This window comes from Panthera leo, chromosome C1 (assembly GCF_018350215.1).
Source record: "Panthera leo isolate Ple1 chromosome C1, P.leo_Ple1_pat1.1, whole genome shotgun sequence".
In the NCBI taxonomy this organism is placed as follows: domain Eukaryota; kingdom Metazoa; phylum Chordata; class Mammalia; order Carnivora; family Felidae; genus Panthera; species Panthera leo.
In genome coordinates this window covers 24,180,891-24,200,533 of record NC_056686.1, presented here as the reverse complement: position 1 = coordinate 24,200,533, position 19,643 = coordinate 24,180,891, and the positions used below count along the sequence as shown (strand labels likewise).

Below are 19,643 nucleotides of genomic sequence, written 5' to 3'. Positions count from 1 at the left end.
GGAGGTCTGAAAGGAGCTAGTCATTCTACACGGATACACGAGTCCAGCCCGTTTCTGTCATGCAGAAGTCCAAAGCCCTGCTACTGGCTGTTCTCTCCTGCACGCCCCGACAAGCCTTACCCCCCTTTTGTGAACATCTATGACTAGGAGGAACTCCGAGGACAAGGGATAGAAGGAATTTTGGGCTGGGAATCTGGAGACATGCGTTCCAGTCCTAACTTCATCACTAATTTGCTGTGTGACCAGACAGTCTCTCCCAGGGCCTCATTTTCTGTATTCAAATGAAAACTCTTCATAACTATAGCCTTTCTTTGAGAGCTTACCGTGTGCTTTCCCGTCTACTAGCTTAATCCTCGTAACTACTTATCAAGAACAGTAGTATTTGTTCTTCCCATTTGCATCTGAGGACAGTAAGATAAAAGATAACTTCGTCACATCGTTAATGAGTGGCTCAGGCAGGGATTCAAAAGCAGGAAGTCTGGCACCAGTACCCATTTTAACTACAGTTCAGTACCCTGATTCGTACCCAGGAGAAATAACCACGGCACACTTTCCCTGAGGATGAGTCAAGGTAATTTGTGAAATTATTTCCATCTCTTCTCCATTACTAGCCCTAGTTCTTTGGAAGGGTCTGAGGGGCCTCTGCAAGCAGTTTGGCCACAGCAGATTCCTGAGCCTTTTCTTTGGCCCACCCTCTACAGACAAAATCCCAGTTGCACTGGGCTAAAGGGGGGGGAGAACCCAAACTTTCTCCAAACGTGAGATCAGTTCTTTTTTCAGCTGCCTATAGACAAGAGAAAAACACCCAACAACCCACGTGCCTGGAATTTAATGCCTAAATGGTTTGACTTTTGTTTCCAGCCAATTCTGTCCATGCCCTCTGCCTTTTTTGCTTCCAGTATACTCTTAATCTTTCCAGGATTTCCCAGTTTTTGCAGGTGCTGTTCCAGCTTTCAAAATGCCCTTCTGGCAAAAACAGTATTTTTAGGCCCAGCACAAAGGCCACTTCAGAGCCTTCCTAGTGCTCTGCAGTCTGTCACAGCTCCTCGGTCTGGATAGAGCTCTGTAACAGCATAGTAATGGGATGTTGAAATTATTTGCTTACGAGTCAATGAACATTGTAAGAACTATTGGTTAAATTCTAGTCCTACAGCCTAGCATCAGTCTGGGGCAGTGAGGTTGAGAATGAAGTTGTGCAAATCACGCATTGTTTTGGGGCTCTTCAAGATGTTCAGTATTTTCCTCAGTTAGACTGCAGGGCAATGCTCTCCCCCATCCCTTAGTCTGCTGTTTACCAGGTAACATTGAGAGTCAGTGTGGCTGAAGGTGGAACTCAAGCCAGAAGGGTTTGGAATCCAGGTCTCTGAGAACCAAGGCCCTGATTATTTCCAGACAAACATGTTGGAAATCTCTTGAGGAGGTAACATACAAATCAGGCCTTGATGGATTCCCATGGGAAGAGGGTGTTCTAGGCAGAGATAAAGTTATCATAAGAACAACATATGCACGGGGTGACGGGTGGAATAACGTAGCCGGAAGGATCAACAGTGGCCTACAGAGGCCAGCTGGGTAATGAGTAGGCAGGCAAGGAATAAGAAAATTTAAGAAACATGGGTTGAAAGTTATTTTCTCCTTTGCGGTAAAAGAAAATAGCAGTATTAATACCTGCCAGTCAGTCAAGGAGACTGGAATGGTGGAGATTGTGGTAAAATAGAGCTCTTGCAGATTGTTTTCAAGCAGAAACTCAGACCTAGTAGTGCCAGCTTATTTTTCAAGATAGATCTTTAAAAAAAAAAAAAAATGTTAGCAAGGGGGGCCCCTGGATGGCTCAGTCGGTTAAGCATCTCTTTGATCTTGGCTCAGGTCATAATCTCACGGTTCATGGGATTGAGCCCCGCGTCGGGCTCTGTGCTGACAGTGTGGAGCCTGCTTGGGATTCTTTCCCTCCCTCTCCCTCAAAATAAACATTAAGCCAAAATCCTCCTTTTGGGTTGAATCAGCTTTTTGGCTGTTTGTTTGTAATCTCTGTCCTGGAATTGATCTAAATGTGAGTAGGGCTCAAAGGGCTAGGAGTGGGGCTGATAAAATGTCAAAATCCTATAAACTCTAGAAAATGCAAACTAAAGTATTGTGACAGAACACACAGCAGTGGTTGCTGGGGGTTGGGTGGGGAGGAATTCCACAGGAGCTTGTGGAGAATTCTGGAAGTGATGGGATATGTTCACTGTCTTGATTGTGATGGTTTCATGGGTGCATATGTCAAAACTTATCAAGTTGTACATTTTAAATATGTACCATTTACTGTATGCCAATTATATCTCAATAAAGCGGATTTAAAAAAATTCTTTGTAGCAGGAGTAAGCTGCTGCAATCCTAATTCCATTGTTAGGCCCTAAGTTTAAACACCCTTTCCTCATTCACTTCCCAAAACTCTAGTTTAGGATCATTCCAAAGAAGACAATTTAGAACTTTGCAACAGGTTTTTATTTTTGCTTTATATCTAGTACAGTGTTTGAAACCTAAAGAAATACATTTTCTCTTCAAATTTGGATGTGTATATAAATATCATTTGTCTGGACTCAGCACACTCAATGCCACGGCTTCTTGGCCTATGTCTGCTCTGAAATCATCAAGCTTTGTCTGTCTACCCAGGGGCCCTGAGAACATGGAAAACAGCCAGAGTTTATAGTTTTTGGAAAACTAAAAGCAAATGAATTTGGAAAGAATAAACCAGTGAGGAAAAAGTTTTGATTCAGCTTCCTAGGGTCTTTAGCTGGGAACCCAAGCTGTTTTTGAAGGACATCCAGTCTGTCTTGGGTGGCTGGGACCTCATACCGCCTTCCCACCCCCCATGCTTCTTCAGTGGTTCAGTCAGACAGTTCCCACAGAAGCTGGCTGAAAGAGACAGTACCTAGCTCCAGGGCCTGAGAGTTCTTGTAGAGGTGGACTCATTAAAGACATCCTGAGTCGGAGGTTCCCAGCCAGTCTCTGGATCTGAGCTTTGACTTCCTTCACTGCCCCCAAGGCATGGCAGAGTTCTCTCTCCCCAAACCCAAGGGCTGAAAATCTAACCTACACAGGGGAGCAAGTCTGGCCGTTCAGGTATGTGCTAATGTGAACATCAGCAGTCAGGCTGGCCCAGAAGTAGCACAGTAGGCCCAGACCCACTGGAGACCTCTGTAACACACTACACAAACCTTTTCCTGGATGCTCTGGGCCCAACCCAAAAGTTAATGCTGACTCCCACACCTAGTTTTGGTTCTACACATACCCCAGGCCTGATGCAAAATGCCATCTCAGAGGAAAAATAACAGCTTTAATTCACAGACTTGATTGGTATGGACTTCAAATTCTTCCCTTATCATGGTCTTAGTGTGGGGGTGGGGCTAGGGGGTAGACAGTGGGATGACTGAATCATTTATGAAGGCCTTGGCCAAAGAGCAGCTAGTGTCTACCACATGGATCCCCGCAGGGCCAAATTGTCAGCTTGCTGGCTTAACAAAAGAATTCAAAAGTTAAAACAGAAAAAATACTGGACAAGATTGGTCTACAATGTGAAATCCTAAACGGCTGTGGAAGAAACCTACTCTGAGCAAATTCTCAAGTCTCACGCACTCACTTCTAGGATAGTCCTACCTGGAAGATGTTGCTGCTGGTTATGAACACTTCCTATGGTTCAGCACACTGAGCCTTGCACCCTTGCCTCTTCCAGGGAGGCACACACAGTCCTGAGGCCTCCAGCCAGCCTGTTCTCCTTACAGCTCCCTGCCTTCAACTCAAACTCCAGAATCTCAGCTCACAAGATGAATCTACTGAGGAGTCAGAGATGATGGATACCAAGCTGAATGAGTCTCAGGGAGGAGATGTGGCCAGAACAAATGAGCTGAGGCCTCCAAAGGACACTGTGGGAAGAGGAGTAAGTACTGTTAGGTGTTCATCTCCTTCCCTTCTAGTCTGCTAGAATGGGTAACTCTAGGATGTAGAGGAAAGGCAGGTAGTAGACATGAGAAAATGGAAATCCAGCAGTTCATTCTGCTAAGACGGTTTTCATTTTAAACTGGTGTGGCTTGAGAGAAATAGAGTGTGCCTGAGAGCCTTCTTTTGCTCTTCCTTGACCAAGTACAGTAGCAGCTATAATCTGTGCAGTTTAGCTCCAAAAAACAGGGCTCCGGGAAAGTGGCTTCCAGGGCAAAGAGTAGGAGTAGGTCTAAGGGTTCTAGGTAAGGGGTGTGTGTGGGGGGGGAGCGGACAGCAAGGGTTCCTGAAAGCTGAGGTCATCAATGCTTGCTCCTCCGAAGGGTCATTTGTACACAGTGCCCCAAGTAACTAGGCTGGCCAGCTGAAAGTGGAACCCATGTGGTTCTACCGGAAGGCTGTAGCCAACACCAAGGTGAGGCAGTCAGTCACTGGGGATAGCTCAAAACTGAAGGCAGGTTTCTGAGACTAGAGACTTTATTAGTACTAGAGAAGATGTAGGGGGTTGGATAACCAGAGGGGCTGGCAATAAAGAAAAGCTGGCACTGTTCCAAACAGTACTAGAACACTTGAGCTAAGAAGGCGGCTCCTTGTCCTCTAATCCACACCTAGATACCTCCACCTCCACCAGAGATCTTAAAATGGATAGACCAGCCATGTGCCAACATAGGGAGATTCTAAAAACAGGTCTTTTCAGGCTATTCCCTACGACAGGCTGGGGAGCCCCTTCATCCCTACAACATCCATTCAGAAATCCACCAAAAAGCGGCCTTCGACTTCACCAAGGCCAGGGTCTAGAGTCCAAGTGGGGGCTGCCCACAAAGAGTGGCTGTCAAGGCTGGGCCACAGAAATAATGTTTTGCTTCCCAAGAGGGCCAAAGGAGAGGAGGAGACAGAGAAGGTGGTATTACTGCCCCTGTGGGCTGGAAGAATCTTACCTGCTGGCTGAAAGGGTAGGTTAGAGGGAAATAATGGGAAAATATGGTCTGAGGAAGACACCAACAAAGGAAAGCTCCTAGAGGCCACTTTATCTGATGAGAAATCTGTCCTCATGTTGTGCCCTGGGAGACTTCACCTTTGAAGTCCTTGGAGAAAACTGGCTTTAAGCAGCAGCCAGAAGATCAAAAGAGAATCTTCCATCTGGTACAGGTCCCAGATCTGAAGTGTAAGATTTTAGAGGCGCAGTTGGGAAAAGCAGGATGTGTATGTCTCACAAGAAAAATCTGGCCCCAATGTCAGGGACTCAACTATTGCTTGAGATGTATAAAATAGGTCCTACTAAAGTGCTTTGCCCTTTGGATAAGGATGGGGGGCGCGCGCGGGGGGCGGGTGGCTTTTCTTTGAACTGTAGGAGAATAGTTTCATGATGGAGTCAGCTGGCTAAGTGACAAGGGTCCTGCCCCTTGCCTACTTGTGGGTTGGTAGTTGTCATTCTTAAGCTGAAGAATAGCATCTGACTCACTAAAGTGTAACAGCATTGGTGTGACTTTTTAGTGACAACCACAAGCCCCAAACCACCTTCCTTAGAAAATGGTTCTGGAGTTGGATCTCAACACTAGAAGGAGAGGGCAAATTCAAGACCAATGGCCGACAGTGAGCACCTAAACTTTAGATCTGTAAGCAGAAGGGTATAGGTTTAACCTGAGCCGGGGGGGATATGTGGGAACGGGAGCAAGAGTGGCACAGTCTCTGGGGAAGGGGAACTACAGCTCGGTGCAGGGACCCGACTGTGCCCACAGCTCCGCAGCTGGTCTACACTTAGCCAGCAGCTTTCTCCATCCTTTTCCCCAACAACTGGGCTCTACTATCCTGTAATCCACCAAAGCACAGGCAAGCCACTGAAGCATCACTCTAGCTTTCCTCAAAGAGAAAAGGCATTAGGATTATAACTGTCACCAGGAAGGGCAAGACCCAAACCAGGTCCAAGAATTCCCAAACAGGAAAGATACCAGTGACTCTCACAAAAGTCCGGAGGCTGCTAAGTTCTGTGATAACTGGAGAAGCAGCCATGTGTGATAACTTATGTGGACAGGGCCTTTGAGACTGAATCTGAGGAGGCAGACTGCTTTTTGGGTTTCCTAATATAAGCAGGACGCTTAGCAGTAAGGACTAGAGTGGTAGACTTCACTGGGCCCTGGGGCCATCCTTGCTCCCTTCAGGTACTGGGACAATCAGACCAGGCTGACCTGCTATGGAAAGGTTCCAGCGCTAAGGGTTGGTCCCAGGTTGGTGGCCCAGAACCTAAACAGAGAGGAAAAGGACCAAGCTCAGGCTCCCTGAGCAAAGGAGCTTCCCCATCTCTTTTTGGTCTTCCTCACAGTATCCTACTTCTAGAAATTACAGACAGTTCTTCCTCTTGAGACCAATTAAGATTGACCTACCTAATATATAGAATATAAAAAAATACAGAACTTTTTGACATTCTCTCCTTTGGAAGTAAAATATACATGATCCAACTATGGAAGAGGAAGAGGAAGAGGAAGAGGAAGAGGAAGAGGAAGAGGAAGAGGAAGAAGAAAGGCCAAAGGCAGGGATCCCTGGCTATCCCAATACATGACGCTCTCACTCCAGCCTCCTCTGCAAATTATGGGTCACCAGAGCAAGGACTTTCTCCTCAGGAGAGAGGAAGGCCCACAGCCCCCTGTCTCGTGCTTAGGAGAAAATACAGCTACCTCAGAGGTTCATTCAACTCCGAGGGGAATTTTTCAAGTAAACAAATGAAGTTGGGTCGCACCATAGGAAGGTGGGTAGGAAACATGGGATCAGTAGCGACACATGGGAAGCCCCATCTGAAGGCCTGTGCTCCTCCCCTCCCCTCCCACTGGTGTACTTGCCCCTGGAGAGGGAAGGAGATCTCCCAAACTAAAGAGGTCTGGAAAGGGGTTAGAGGGAGGAAGGGGCCTTTGTCTCATGGTGACCTCCCCCTCAGCCTCTAGTCCCAGACCATGCTGGCAGCTGGGATTCCTAAAACCAGGAACTCATGGCTCTTGGAAAGAGCAATCTTAATACAAGAAAAATGTGCAAAAGAAAAAAAAAATTAAATAACTCAATCCAAGCATACAAGATTAATATTCTGTCAGAGCAAGAACACTTTGTTTTGGATTTCTCCCCTCCCCTCCCACCCCCCACCTCTGGAACATTCCATCTGCTCAAGTACCCAAGATAAGAGTTACACAGATCAGGGCAGAGAACTGGGAAGGATGAAGGAAGATAAAAGGGAAGGAAGTCACCACTAAAGAAAAAATAAAATTAAAAAAAGGTGCAAAATTGATTACCTCAGTCCTCCTTTGTCTACCCCTGGGGCTCCTGGGTTAAAGACATATGTGCAGCCAAAATATAGTGTAAGGAAGAAAACCCAACACGTCCCCTTCTTGTCACAAAACCCAAATGTGAGCCTCAGATGGTTCTGTCTGTCCAGAGGGTGCTCCCTCCAGGGAAGGGGGCGGAGCAGGTCAAGAGCACAGTTTCCAGGGCAGCAGAGGTGTATGGTGGCTGATGATGGGGGGGCTGGTTTCCCGCCCACCAGAGGGCTGCTTTTCCGCTGGTTGGTGGTGCTTCCCATCCCCTCCCCTCCCCGGAGGCAGACATTATAGCTGGAAGCCCTCCATGGGGGCCTCAGGCTGCTGGAAGATGAACTGCTGTTGTGTCTCATCCACCTGGGGGGCCAGGCTGCTGTCATCATCTTCTACACCAAAGTAGTGCTCAATGAGGTCGAAGGCCTTCTGGTAGATCTCCTGGTTCTCATGGCTCTGGAGAAACTCAATTTTATCCAAGCCTATGGTGGCAAAAAGGAAGGAGGGACAAGAGTGAACTGTGATTGCTTTTCCACGGGGCCATGAAATATTTATCCGTTTTTCCTTCCTTGTGGTATGTTAATGTTTACCAAGTAATATGATCAGATCTCTCTTTGACCTGAAAGAAGAGAATTAAGACCTTTTCCTAAAACTACATAACCCCAAAGGAAAAAACCCAAAATGTCAGCTATAAGCCAGAAGTTCTAGTCCTGATTCTGCTTTTAACTACCTGTGTGGCCTGGGTAAATCATTAGTCTCTCTAAAGTCGTAAGATGAGCACTCTTACTGGGACTTGCTAGACACTCAGCTGGAAGCATACCTTCCAGTGCCTGATTCTCTCATCAATTCTAGAGCTGTATTTTTGCATCTGTGCCATACCTCCTTACTAGACAGAACCTATCAAAAAACAGAACTGATCTACTGCTCCTCAGAGGGAGAAGGATATGATGGGATAGAACTTTGCATTCAATGATGACCCCCCAAATCCCACAGCCTCACATGTATACTACTTTGGGGGCTCACAGTCCCTGGGTCATGACCTAGAACTTCTCTACTGAAGGCAGAGGTGAGGCTGGGGAGAGGGCACATACCATAGGCTTCCTCGATGAGGCCACAGTAGGGGTTGACCCCTGAGCCACTGCGCTTGCCCTCTTGCTCTCCAAGCCGAAGGATGTTCTCCAGCCCATTGAGGGCCACCTGCACAATCTTCGAATCCATCACAGTCAGCAAGTCACACAGGGGTTTGATGCAGCCCAGTGAGACCAGGTACCTAAGGGCAGAGACCGGGCAAGTTCTAAATTAACAAAGCGCAAGGGAGGTGCTAGGCAGGTGCTGTGGGGCCTGTGGGTCTCCCTCACACATCAGGTCTCTGAGCAACCCCCTCTTGCTGAGCCTTCACAACCACCTATCCTTTATCTCAGTCTCTCCATCCTCCCAATGCTCCAAGTCTAGTTCATTTCCATGGGGAAGGCTGTCATAGATTCCTCTCATCTCTAATGTCCCCTTAGTGTAATGTTACCACTCTGAACACATTGCTTCCCTGCTTAAAATTTTCAGTCCAAGCTCTACAGGCATGACAAAACAGACCCTCTACAATCAGGTTCCTACCCATCATCTCCCATCACCTCCCATCATTCTCTTCCAAGGACCCTACCTTCCAAATGTGTAAACATCTCCAAGTTTCTGATTCTTGTGCCTTTACTTATGCTTTTCCTGTCCCAAAGGGCTTTTGCAACCCTGTGTCCTTCAAAGCTTAACCAACGGCTATCCCCTTTCTCCTAAGGCTTTAAATATGTTGAATCTATTCCTACTTCTCTTCCTGGGCCACAATCTGAGGACAAAACACTTGTCCAGTTCCCATCACCCCTACTCATGTTGATAACGGAAACCAGAATCAAAGAATGCACACACATACAGTGGCTTTCTGTTTGTTTCTCCCAAGTGTCACCCCCAAAAGTGATTTCCCAAAGAAGCTGTCGTGAATGAGCCACAGTTTGGTTCTCTTTCATTTATATGGATAATTGGGAATTACATGGATTTAAATTTCTCTGGAGAAAGAAGTAGAGGAGAAATGGATGTCTGTGTTATAGGTCTCTATTCTCTAGGAAGGAAAAGAAGTTCATGCTTTAGAGCAATCTATTCCAAATTTCAGTACCAATCTAGCATCTTACCAGTTAAACCAGCTGCTGGTTTAGATCTAGGGCATATCTATTCCAGAAAAGGCAGTTTAGCAGTCACTGCAGACCATGAACCAAGAAGGACAGTATACATACCACTCAAGACAATGAAAAATGAATGTGATACCTGATCTGCTCAGGGGTTCCTCCTGATGTGGCATTGGTGATGGCCCAGGCTGCCTCTTTCCTTGTACGGAACTCTGCTTTCTGAAGGATTTCGATCAACACAGGGAAGATATTTGCATCTATGACAGCCTGAGAGAAGATGGGGAGCATGGTAGAGAGAAAGTCACTTCAAAAAGAGTAAGCAAATCTAGCCTACAAAATCAGTTATGATTCAGACATCTTCCTCTTCCTGGGAATCCTCTGTTCTCCCCGTAGAGAAGCTACAGAGGAACCTGGCTTCTTAGAAAGAATCTTTAATAGCACATATTGGCTCCAATTTCTAAAGGGAAACAAATTCTTTCTTCTGGAAGCAAATAACCCACAACTGCTCAAGTTCCCATGCCTTCCCATCTGCTCCTGCCCTCCCCTCCACTGCTTGTACCTGTATTTGAGCCCTGTTGCCAGCAGTGATATTTGAAATGGTCCAGCAAGCTTCCTTCCGGATTGACTCCTTGGGGCTGCTCAGCAAGTGGAGGAGGCAAGGGAGGGCTGAACAGTTAAGAATGACCTAGAACACCAAAAGCACAGGCAATAAAAGAAAAATTAGGTAAACTGGACTTAATCAAAATTAAAAACTTTTGTGCATCAAAAGATACCATCAACAGAGTGAACAGGTAAGTCACAGAATAGGAGAAAATATACGCAAATCATATCTGATAAGGATTAATATCCATAATGTATAAAGAACTCTTAACAACTAAACACAAAAAAACTGAAGAACCCAATTAAAAAATGGTCAAAGGGCTTGAACAGACATTTCTCTAAAGAAATACAGATGGCCAATAAGCATATGAAAAGATACCAAACATCGCTAATCATTAGGGAAATGCAAATCAAAACTGCAATAAGATACCATTTCACACTTATCAAGATGGCTGTTATAAAAAAAACCCAGACAATACAAGTGTTGGTAAGGTTGTGGAGAAATTGGAACCTAGTATATAGCTATTGGAGGTATAAAATGGTACAGCTAGTGTGCAAAATGGTATGGTGGTCCCTCAAAATCTTAAACATAAAATTAGCATATGATCCCGTAATGCCACTTCTGGGTAGTACCTAGAAGAACTGAAAGCAGGGACTCAGATACTTTTGTACACATTGTTCAACATAGCATTATTCATAATAGCCAAAAGGTAAAAACGACCCAGGAATCTATCAACAGACAAATGGATAAACAAAATGGGATATATGCATACAATGGACTGCTTACTATTCAGCCTTAAAAAGGAATGAAGGCATGACACATGCTACATACAGATGAACCTGGAAGACATTATGCTAAGTGAAATAAGTAGACACAAAAGGACAACTATATATAGTTCCATTTATATAAGGTACCTAGAGCAATCGACTCCTAAGAGATAAAAAGTGTTATGATGGTTACCAGGGGCTGAGGAAGGGGGGGAGGGGGGGAGGATGGGGAGTTATTATTAAATGGGTACAGAAAACCAGTTTGGAATGATGGAAAGTTGTGGGGATGGATGGTGTTGACAGATAACAAGGTGAATGGACTTTCTGCCACTAAACTGTACACTTAATGGTAAAAGCAGTACAATTTATGTTATGAATGTTCGCACATACATGCACACGCTCGCGCACGTGCACACATACACACACACAAGAATGACCTAGGTAGTGAGTGTGGGTTTGAGTGAGATCACTCAAGAATTTGTCAAGAATCCTACCAAATTATGCCAACTCAAGACTTAAACAATACTCTGATCTCTAGCCTTTGAACAAAGGACTGTTCCTACTGTGCCCTCACTGGAAGTATTATTAACATGAGATGGGATTCTAAAGGTATAGGAAGTAGGGATAAGGTTCTGCAGCTTTTAGTGTCTCATGGGGACCAGGACTCCAAAACTTGAGAATTACCCTATAACGTCTCAGGTAGTAAGGCAGTTTATTCCACTCAGTTTTCCTTCAAAAGCTCCCAGTGGAAGATGATTTGCTTCCAACTTGTAGAAGAAATGAAGGCAACTAAGTTGCCCACAATCATACAGGAAGTGTCAAAGTTGGAATTTTTTACTCAAGCCCATGCTTTCTCTCCTTACCACACTGCCCACTCTACCCCCCCCCCCCACACACAACATCAGGGAAGGATTTTGTCTATAAACAGCTCTCTTCCTCCTTACCTGGGTTTGGATGTCATCTCCAGTGACGATGTTACCAACTGCTCTCAGGGCAGGAGAGGCCACTTTGTAATCATTGTGCCTACAGAGAAGGGAGAACCGATCAGTAGAGGGCCAGCACACAGTTACCAGCCTGCCGACCACCAAGGCTGGCAGCACTCTCATGGCTCTAGATCTTTGCAGAAAGCAGCAGAATGCTTATTGCAGTTCTTTAGTTAGAGCCTGGGAGAAACTTAGGGAATCTGTACTTTCTAATCAGACCACTCACATTAGAAGCTCTACCAATCTTCGGCAGACTCCAGAGTCTATGACCGCCTGGATCTTTTCATTGGGGCCATCGGACAGATAAGAAAGGGCCCAGCAAGCATCTGCCAGCAAGTCTGAGTCACTGCTGAAGAGTAGGCGAGACAGCACAGGCAAACAAGGGGAGACCTGTTGGAAGCAGAGTGAGAGAGACTCATGGAGGGACAGGGCTACGTCAGCTCTACCACTAACCCTAACATTGCTGTCCCTTCCTCTACAAGTAATTCTAAGCCCTAGAGATTTCTCCTACATTATACCATCAGAACTACCTTTTTGACTTTGCTGTCCAAGATACATGAGATCACCTACTTCACTGACAATTGCCTCTTCTAGTTTCCCAGGGACTGAGACTCTAAGGGGTAACCCAAAGACTTGAAAACTCCCATATCAAAATTCCTACATATGAAGGAAACTGCTTTCACTCAGGAACTGGTAAGCTCTCTTACCTTTGCAAACTCGGGGGGTGGGTTCTTTCCTCGGCAGAGGTTTGACAGGGCCCATACTGCATTCCGTGTCATTGTCAGTCTTGTGGACTTCGTAAGGAGTCTAAGGAAACAGCAAAGTCTTAAGACAGATCCTGAGCAATGATGCCCTTGGCACAGGGCTGTCACCTATGAACCCCAGGAGCAAGTCCAATCAGACCCTTAAGATTTTTGCAGCCTCACCTTGTCTTCCAACCCAGAGACCTAAGTTAACTGTGCTTGTCTGGACCAGGAGGCCTGACCTACATCTTCACAGAGAATTAGGACCAGCTGTGGCTAGCTAAGACCACAGCTAATAAGGACAAAGGGCTGGAATTTGAGTAGGTCTGAAAACCTTTTAAGGTAGGACATACTGTGCCTCTAACCGTGGCCACGAGATCTAAACAAGGAATACTTTTATTTCTCCTTGGAAATAAAAGCTAAAGGTCTGTGAAGGGCCCAAGAAAGAGTTATGGTGGTAGTCTACGGGGCTGTGGTCTCGGAAGAACAGTTTATCTATCTGTTTTGGTTTAGATGAAGTTCTATTTGAGGGTATGGGAGGGACGGACGGGAGAAGGACTCCTATGCTCCTTCATGGGGTCTTTGATCTGTGCTTTACAACAGAGCTCTCCAATGTACCTATGCATAAAATGATAAATCAATGCATTCTTTAGAGAAGGTTGGATTTTTCCAGATGGGCTAGTCTTGCCTCTCTCTTCTGGCTCAATGATGAGGTAGGTATGACCAACACTAGAATCTATAGTGCCATACAGTCAGGAAACAGAAGACTGTACTCAGCAAAGACCAGTGGCACAATCTTCTTACTCTCAAAAGATACCGATCTTTTACCTTGGCAATGAGCATACTTTTAGTGTTTTTGCATTTACTAACATCTTAATGTAAGCTGCCCCGAAAAGATCTGCCATGTGTCTGCCTTATAGATGCCCCAGCTGCAGATGATCATAATTACTCACGTTAACAAAGGATTAAGGATGGAACAGTTCAAGACGTAATCTCGGCAAACGGAGCTGTCTCCAGCTATGTTTCCCAGTGCCCAGACTGCCTGAAAAGGGGACGGTGGAACTGTCACTCACAGACTCTAGTGGCTCCTGTCAATATTTTACACCAGAGTGAGTACCCATCAGTAACTAGGACAAAAACCGTATCAAGGTCCAAGACATCCTGAACAGGATCAGGTACCCTCCTTGTTGACATCCTTATTGAGCACTTGTTCTATGACGGCCTTTCCTCTGGGAGTTCTTGGCTTAGTGGGAAAGATAGGCTGACATCTTACTGCAGCCTAAGAAGCCAAACCAAGACCTCCCTATGCCCACTCTCCAGAAAAAGAGAAAGCGATTGGAAAGTTGCATTTTTGCAGCCTGATAGGATCTACTCCATATGTAGTAACGAAGGAAAAAATCTTGGTACCACTTTCCATTTTCTATCCAATCAATAAAGTCCAGTGAAGAAATGCAAGTTGTGTCTTTATCTCTACGATGCGTAGATAGTGAGAAATGGGTACCGTGGTGTCTTTTTTCCAATACTACCTACCTCTGATGCCAAATGTTATGTTTTTTCCCCTACACCAGCAATCAATTCTCCCACACCATTTTTGTGTCCAACAATCCAATTCAATTCTGACATTAAGCTTAGAGTTAGCGCAGACCCCACAGGTTAAGGGCTCGGGCCCACAATACTACCCCCACTTTAAACACTAGTCGCAATTCCTGGGTGTCATAATACTACTAACCAACTGGTTATAAATGCAAAAGTTCCCATAATCCCCTCCTCAGTTTCAGCAGTTCACTAGAATGATTCACAGAACTCAGGAAAACACTTTACTTTCATTTACTAGCTTACTGTAATGGACACAGCTCAGAAAGAGCTAAATGGAAGAGATGCATAGGGCAAGGTATGGGGAGAGAGGTCAGGGTGGTGCAGAACTTCTGTGCCCTCTGCAGGGCACCACATCAATGTATTCACCAACCCAGAAGCTCTCTGGGGAGGTGGGGTGGAGGGATGGAAGAGTTGGGGGTTCTGATGACAACCCCCTCATCTTGACGCTATCTAGGAACCCCACCCAGTCATCTCATTGGGTGTGTTCCATTATAAATAACAAAAGACACTCCTATCACTCAGAAAATTCCAAGGTGTTTAGGAATTTTTAGGAACCGGGGACAAAGACCAAATGTATTTGTTATTATGATACATGTACTATCAAGAATTAAGCCAAACTTGAGCATTACCTGTTCCTGTACATCCTCAAAGTCTGAGTTAAGCAGCTCTATAAAAATGGGGACGGCCCCTGCTTCAATGACAATCTTGGTCTGCTGAGAGGTTCCAGAGGCAATGTTCGTTAGAGCCCAGGCAGCTTCAAACTGGAAGTGAGATTAAGCCATGACTGAGAGGTCATTCCAGACAGAGCAGCCATGCCTACCAGCTGGTTGAGAGCAGTAGGCCTCTTGCCCCTGACTAAAACACTAAAACTTGAGCCTTTTCCTCTTCTCCTTTAAATGACAAAACACAGTATGGGCAGTGATGTGACACAATGGGAAGAATGGACCTGGGCTTCAATGGTCCCAAGTCTAGCTCTGCACTACCATAGCACCCGAGTCCTTTGGCAAGTTGCTTTATTCCCTGAACTTCATTCACATTCTTCGTTTCTGAAACCAGTATTAGAGTGACACGTGTGACTCAAAGTCCCTTTCAGCTGAGTTTCCGGTTAAGTTTTAATGCATCGACTCATCACTCATTTTTGAAAAGAGAGACGCAGAGGAGCTAAATGATTTGCTTCAGGTCACACAGGTAATTAGAGGTACGAGATCACTGGGGTGTCTGGGTGGCTCACTCGGTTAAGCGTCCGGACTTCGCCTTAGGTCATGATCTCGTAGTCTGTGAGTTCGAACTCCACGTCAGGCTCTGACAGCTCAGAGACTGGAACCTACTTCAGATTCTGTGTCTCCCTCTCTCTCTGACCACCCCCTGCTTGCACTCTCTCTGTCTCTCAAAAGATGAATAAATGTTAAAAAAAAAAAAAAGTAGATATATATTTTAAGTAAACTAACAACGCTGAGATCAAGAGTCGCATGCTCTACCGACTAAGCCTGCCAGGCACCCCAGAACCTTTGATTTATAACTGAATAATCAGCCTGTCCTATTCTGGTGTCCTTCGAGATTGTTTTAGAGAAGAGGTTTTGGCTCTCTTATCTGAGGCCAAGACCTCTGAAGCATCTCTTAAATAGTTCCTCATATTACTTGTCTATTTCCTGAGAGATGCGTCTATAGAAACACTCAACTACAATTTCTTGGAAAAGGGGCTTTCATCTGGTACCCCTCTACACCAGTCCTCACCTGTAATGTACAATTCTCATTCCTCTTCAGAAACTCTACAAACCGATCCACCACTCCTGGAGTGTTGATAACTTCATCTATTGGAGGACTAGGCTCTGGAAGAGGGGAGAAAGGAAAGAGAGGAAAAGTCAGGAGAGATTTCGGCTGGTGCATTCACTGGGGTCGGTTTATCATCCTTCCTAGGTAGTCCTGACCGTCCTTATCAACATTTCCAAACTCCTTTTTGGTGAGGTGGTTTTCACAATAGTCGGTCATTTTTGAACTGTGTGATCTAGTTAGGATGCTAAAGAGAAAACCAATCCCTAATTTAGGTGTACTTGCCTTTGGCTTCCTGAAACTAAGCAAGCAAGTAATTAAGGAAAAGAAAGCCCAAGAAATGGGCAACCCTAGTCTAAATATTTCCCTTCTAAGAAGAGCATTCTTTTCTCGGCAGGACTGCTTCATTTACTGAGACAAGAAGTATTTTTCCTATCATACATCACATCTTTATTGAGTACAAACTATGTGCCAGTTCCAGGTACTGAGAACACTACAGTGAACAAAGTCAAATGTCTCTGCCCTTACAGAGCTTATGTCCTAACGAGGAGAGACTTTCTATTATATTAATAAGTATAATGGGGAAAAAAAAAGAGGTAGGGCAGGGTAAGATTAAGAATGCTGAGAGTGAAGGGGATCTGCTTTTTTATACAGGGCATCAGGGGAGGCTTGTTGAGAACCTAGAATATGATCATGCAAGTGGGGAGTCGTCACAGGTATCTGCAACCAGAGGATATCAGGCAGAGGGAACAGAGGCAACAAAGGTAAGAATGTGCCTGGCTTGTCCATGGAACACCAAAGCAGTATGACTAGAGTAGAACGAGTGAAGGGGAACAGCAAATGAGGTCAGTGAAAGGAAACATAAGGTTAAATCACGTAGGGCCTCCCTGGGGAAGACCAGGATTTGTACCTTTGGAGAGCAGTTTCCGGAATTTCTGTGTGGTTGCTAACTGTAGGTCAGAATCATCAGAAAAGAGCATCTCCACCATCTCTCGTGTGATCACGCTCTCCTAGAACATAAGACAGATTTAAGACTTGGCAAACCAACACTAGAGCTAGATATGAGCACGCACCCCTGCTTGGCATCCTGCTTGTTAAAGAGTTGAGGGCAAGAGGATGGCATAACAGCAGGCTCAGGAGAAGGTGTTTGTTTAATTCATGGCTGCTTCAAGTTGGGATATTTGAATGATTCCTAACCTCTGAGGCAAATAAGGGCTTCCCTTAAAATGTTTTCTCAGGTGTCTCCATCACAGATGTAACCCTACTGATTCTTTAAGCCAACCAGCTACAAAAGGGCCCATGGAAGAAAGAGCTTAGCATGGTTGTTGCCAAAGCCACTGGATGATGTGAACTGCCTGTTCTGTACACGTTGGTACTTCCCAGGCCTTCCTGAAGCACATGTAAGGGCCTTACCCCAGTGGTAGAGCTCACATAGGAGTCCATGAGGAGACTGTCAAACATGGCGGCTTCTTCATTAATCAGCTCCACATTTCTCCGTTTAAAAAGCTGAAAGTAAAGAAAAGATATAGTGGTAAAACTACTCACTGTAATAAAGAAAACAAAGAATGATCCGATGTTAAATTATGTCAATAATTGCCAAGGAAATGCTAGGATAGTTGAGACAATGCCAAGCTTAATATATGGACATGGAAAGATATCTAAGCACTTGACTGTTTTATATCTAATTGTTTGACGTTTTTTATAGAACATTCTCTTTTTTTTTTTAAAGTAAGCTCTATGCCCAAAGCAGGGCTTGAACTCATGACTCTGAGATCAAGAGTCATATGGTCTACCGACTGAGCCAGCCAGCCAGGTGCCCCTAAGAGACCATTTAAAGATTTCTGTGCCCTTTGTATAAAAGGTGATGGATATAAAAGGCTTTGAAGGAAAGGAGTAACAGTAAAGCAAGAGGGTGGGCACAAGCAGGTTAGGTGACAGCATCTAGACCGGGGCAAGGCACCAATCGGTTGGTGGTGTGTGGTGGAGCATAGCTGATAAGGCATTCATACAGTCTCAGTCCTAGGGAGACTTCCAGAGAATGGACTGAAGACATAGAAGTAAGGCAGTCCAGAACAGCTGATGAACCTCTTAAGGCGCCAGGCCTAATGCTGACTGTAGGGGTGAAGAAGAGAGAAGGCAACAAAGGGCTAGAACTAGAATGTTATACAGAAGACATACATGATGTCTACGTTGTTCTAAATTGTGGAAAAGGAGTAAGGGACTGGTTCTTTTCTTCGAAGCTTCCAACACTTCTCTACAATAAAGAAAGCTGGATGAGTGGCCCCAGAGCTAAGCTGTTTTCCCAAGGGGAAAGGAAGAATAAATGCAAGGAGCAGCCCAACCATGGCAGCTGGATCATTTCCCTGAACAGTATGTTTGAGCATATTCAGGTTAACCTACTTGTTGTTCCCGTTTCTGCTTCCGGAGCTGAATGCCCTCTTCCTCTCTTCTTCGTCTCATTTCCTCAGGGTTTAGGGCATTGTTCTTATAGCTCTTCATTCGATAATTGTCTTTCCCTGGGCTCGCCATGGTCTCTAGAAAAAGAGAAGATACAAATATAAAGGCTCTTAAGAGGACAGCATTTCCTTTTCACTGGGCTTCGGTTCCACCCGGCCTCCCAACCCCCCCTACTCAGGGGGACTGAAGCTCCTCGAGGAGGGCTGATAATCTCAATAACTTAACACCTGACATCTCATCTTTAAAACATGGACATAACTATTCCTACTTCAGAGAGTTGTGGGAGGGATTAAATACGTTAATACTACTGTGAAGTATTAGAACGATGCTAGGCCATATGGTAAATGGTCACAAGTTATGATCCCTCTATGACAACAGAGAAAACTTGACTTGCTCAATAAACTTGAAAACATCTAATTCAGTGAGATACTGTTATCTTTAACGTCCACCATCTATCTTTCAAATTAAAAAAAATTTTTTTAATTAATTCTGTAATATTTGATAAAAACGAAGAGATGAAATATAATGTTACCAAGCAAAATAATACAATGAACATCTGTAAACCCACCACCAAATCTAAACTAGAACATTACCAATATGCCTGAATCTACTTGTGGGCTCTCATTCTATCACAGGCTCCTCCAGCCCCACCCCAACTCCAGGCAAAAGGAAAATGCTATCCTGAATGGCATGCATGTTGAGAAAACATCTGCCCAATATCTAAGTCTGAATAATAGTCTGTCATTCAGTCACGTGAAAATAGCGGCAATTAAAAAAAAAAATTCTCGGATAGTTAACAAGTAGTGTTCTATTAATTACAGTGTTATATCAGCGTACAATATAGTGATTCAACAACTGTATACACTAGTTAGTGCTCATCAAGGTAAGTGTGCTCTTAGTCCCTTTCACCTATTTGACCCATGCCCCTGCCATCACTTCCTTTCTGGTAACCATCAGTTTGTTGTCTAAGTTAAGTCTGTTTTCCAGTTTGTCTCTTTTTTCCTTAAAAACAGTTTCAATTTATAAAGCGTCTAATTTAGCTAGTAACTTAATTACCACAGGCGATCTTCCTCCAGACACATTTTCAAAGGTTGGATTTGTCCTGTTGCATCAAGGACATAGCAATTTTTTTCCCCAACAGTGAGTAAGCTAGTGGCAAATATACAGACTACTAGTACACTTTGGTGCCACTGTGTTGATTTGTGCTAAGACACCAGAACTTTTCCCATCATTGCTTTTGTACTACTTTTGCAGTACAAATGTCAAAATAGTAAAAACAGCAAATAACATCTT

At 44.7% G+C, this 19,643-nt stretch overlaps 1 protein-coding gene across 3 annotated transcripts in view; it reads right to left on the bottom strand.

Annotated features, from left to right (window-relative positions):
- Positions 1 to 2,466: 2,466 nt before the first annotated feature.
- KPNA6 (karyopherin subunit alpha 6) overlaps positions 2,467 to 19,643 on the bottom strand; it is a 66,850-nt gene continuing 49,673 nt past the window's right edge. For 2 of the 3 annotated variants that reach the window (XM_042953621.1, XM_042953620.1), the window contains exons 2-14: positions 18,294 to 18,427; positions 17,307 to 17,399; positions 16,804 to 16,903; positions 15,858 to 15,952; positions 14,753 to 14,884; positions 13,481 to 13,569; positions 12,492 to 12,591; positions 12,011 to 12,174; positions 11,746 to 11,824; positions 9,993 to 10,118; positions 9,573 to 9,700; positions 8,360 to 8,538; positions 2,467 to 7,750 (exon numbers count right to left, since the gene is read on the bottom strand). In XM_042953621.1, coding sequence (XP_042809555.1) covers positions 7,563 to 7,750; positions 8,360 to 8,538; positions 9,573 to 9,700; positions 9,993 to 10,118; positions 11,746 to 11,824; positions 12,011 to 12,174; positions 12,492 to 12,591; positions 13,481 to 13,569; positions 14,753 to 14,884; positions 15,858 to 15,952; positions 16,804 to 16,903; positions 17,307 to 17,399; positions 18,294 to 18,427 — 1,607 coding nt within the window. In that variant the 3' untranslated portion in view covers positions 2,467 to 7,562. Of the gene's footprint in view, positions 7,751 to 8,359; positions 8,539 to 9,572; positions 9,701 to 9,992; positions 10,119 to 11,745; positions 11,825 to 12,006; positions 12,175 to 12,491; positions 12,592 to 13,480; positions 13,570 to 14,752; positions 14,885 to 15,857; positions 15,953 to 16,803; positions 16,904 to 17,306; positions 17,400 to 18,293; positions 18,428 to 19,643 lie in introns of those variants that run through there. The other variant, XM_042953622.1, reaches the window with a different exon arrangement.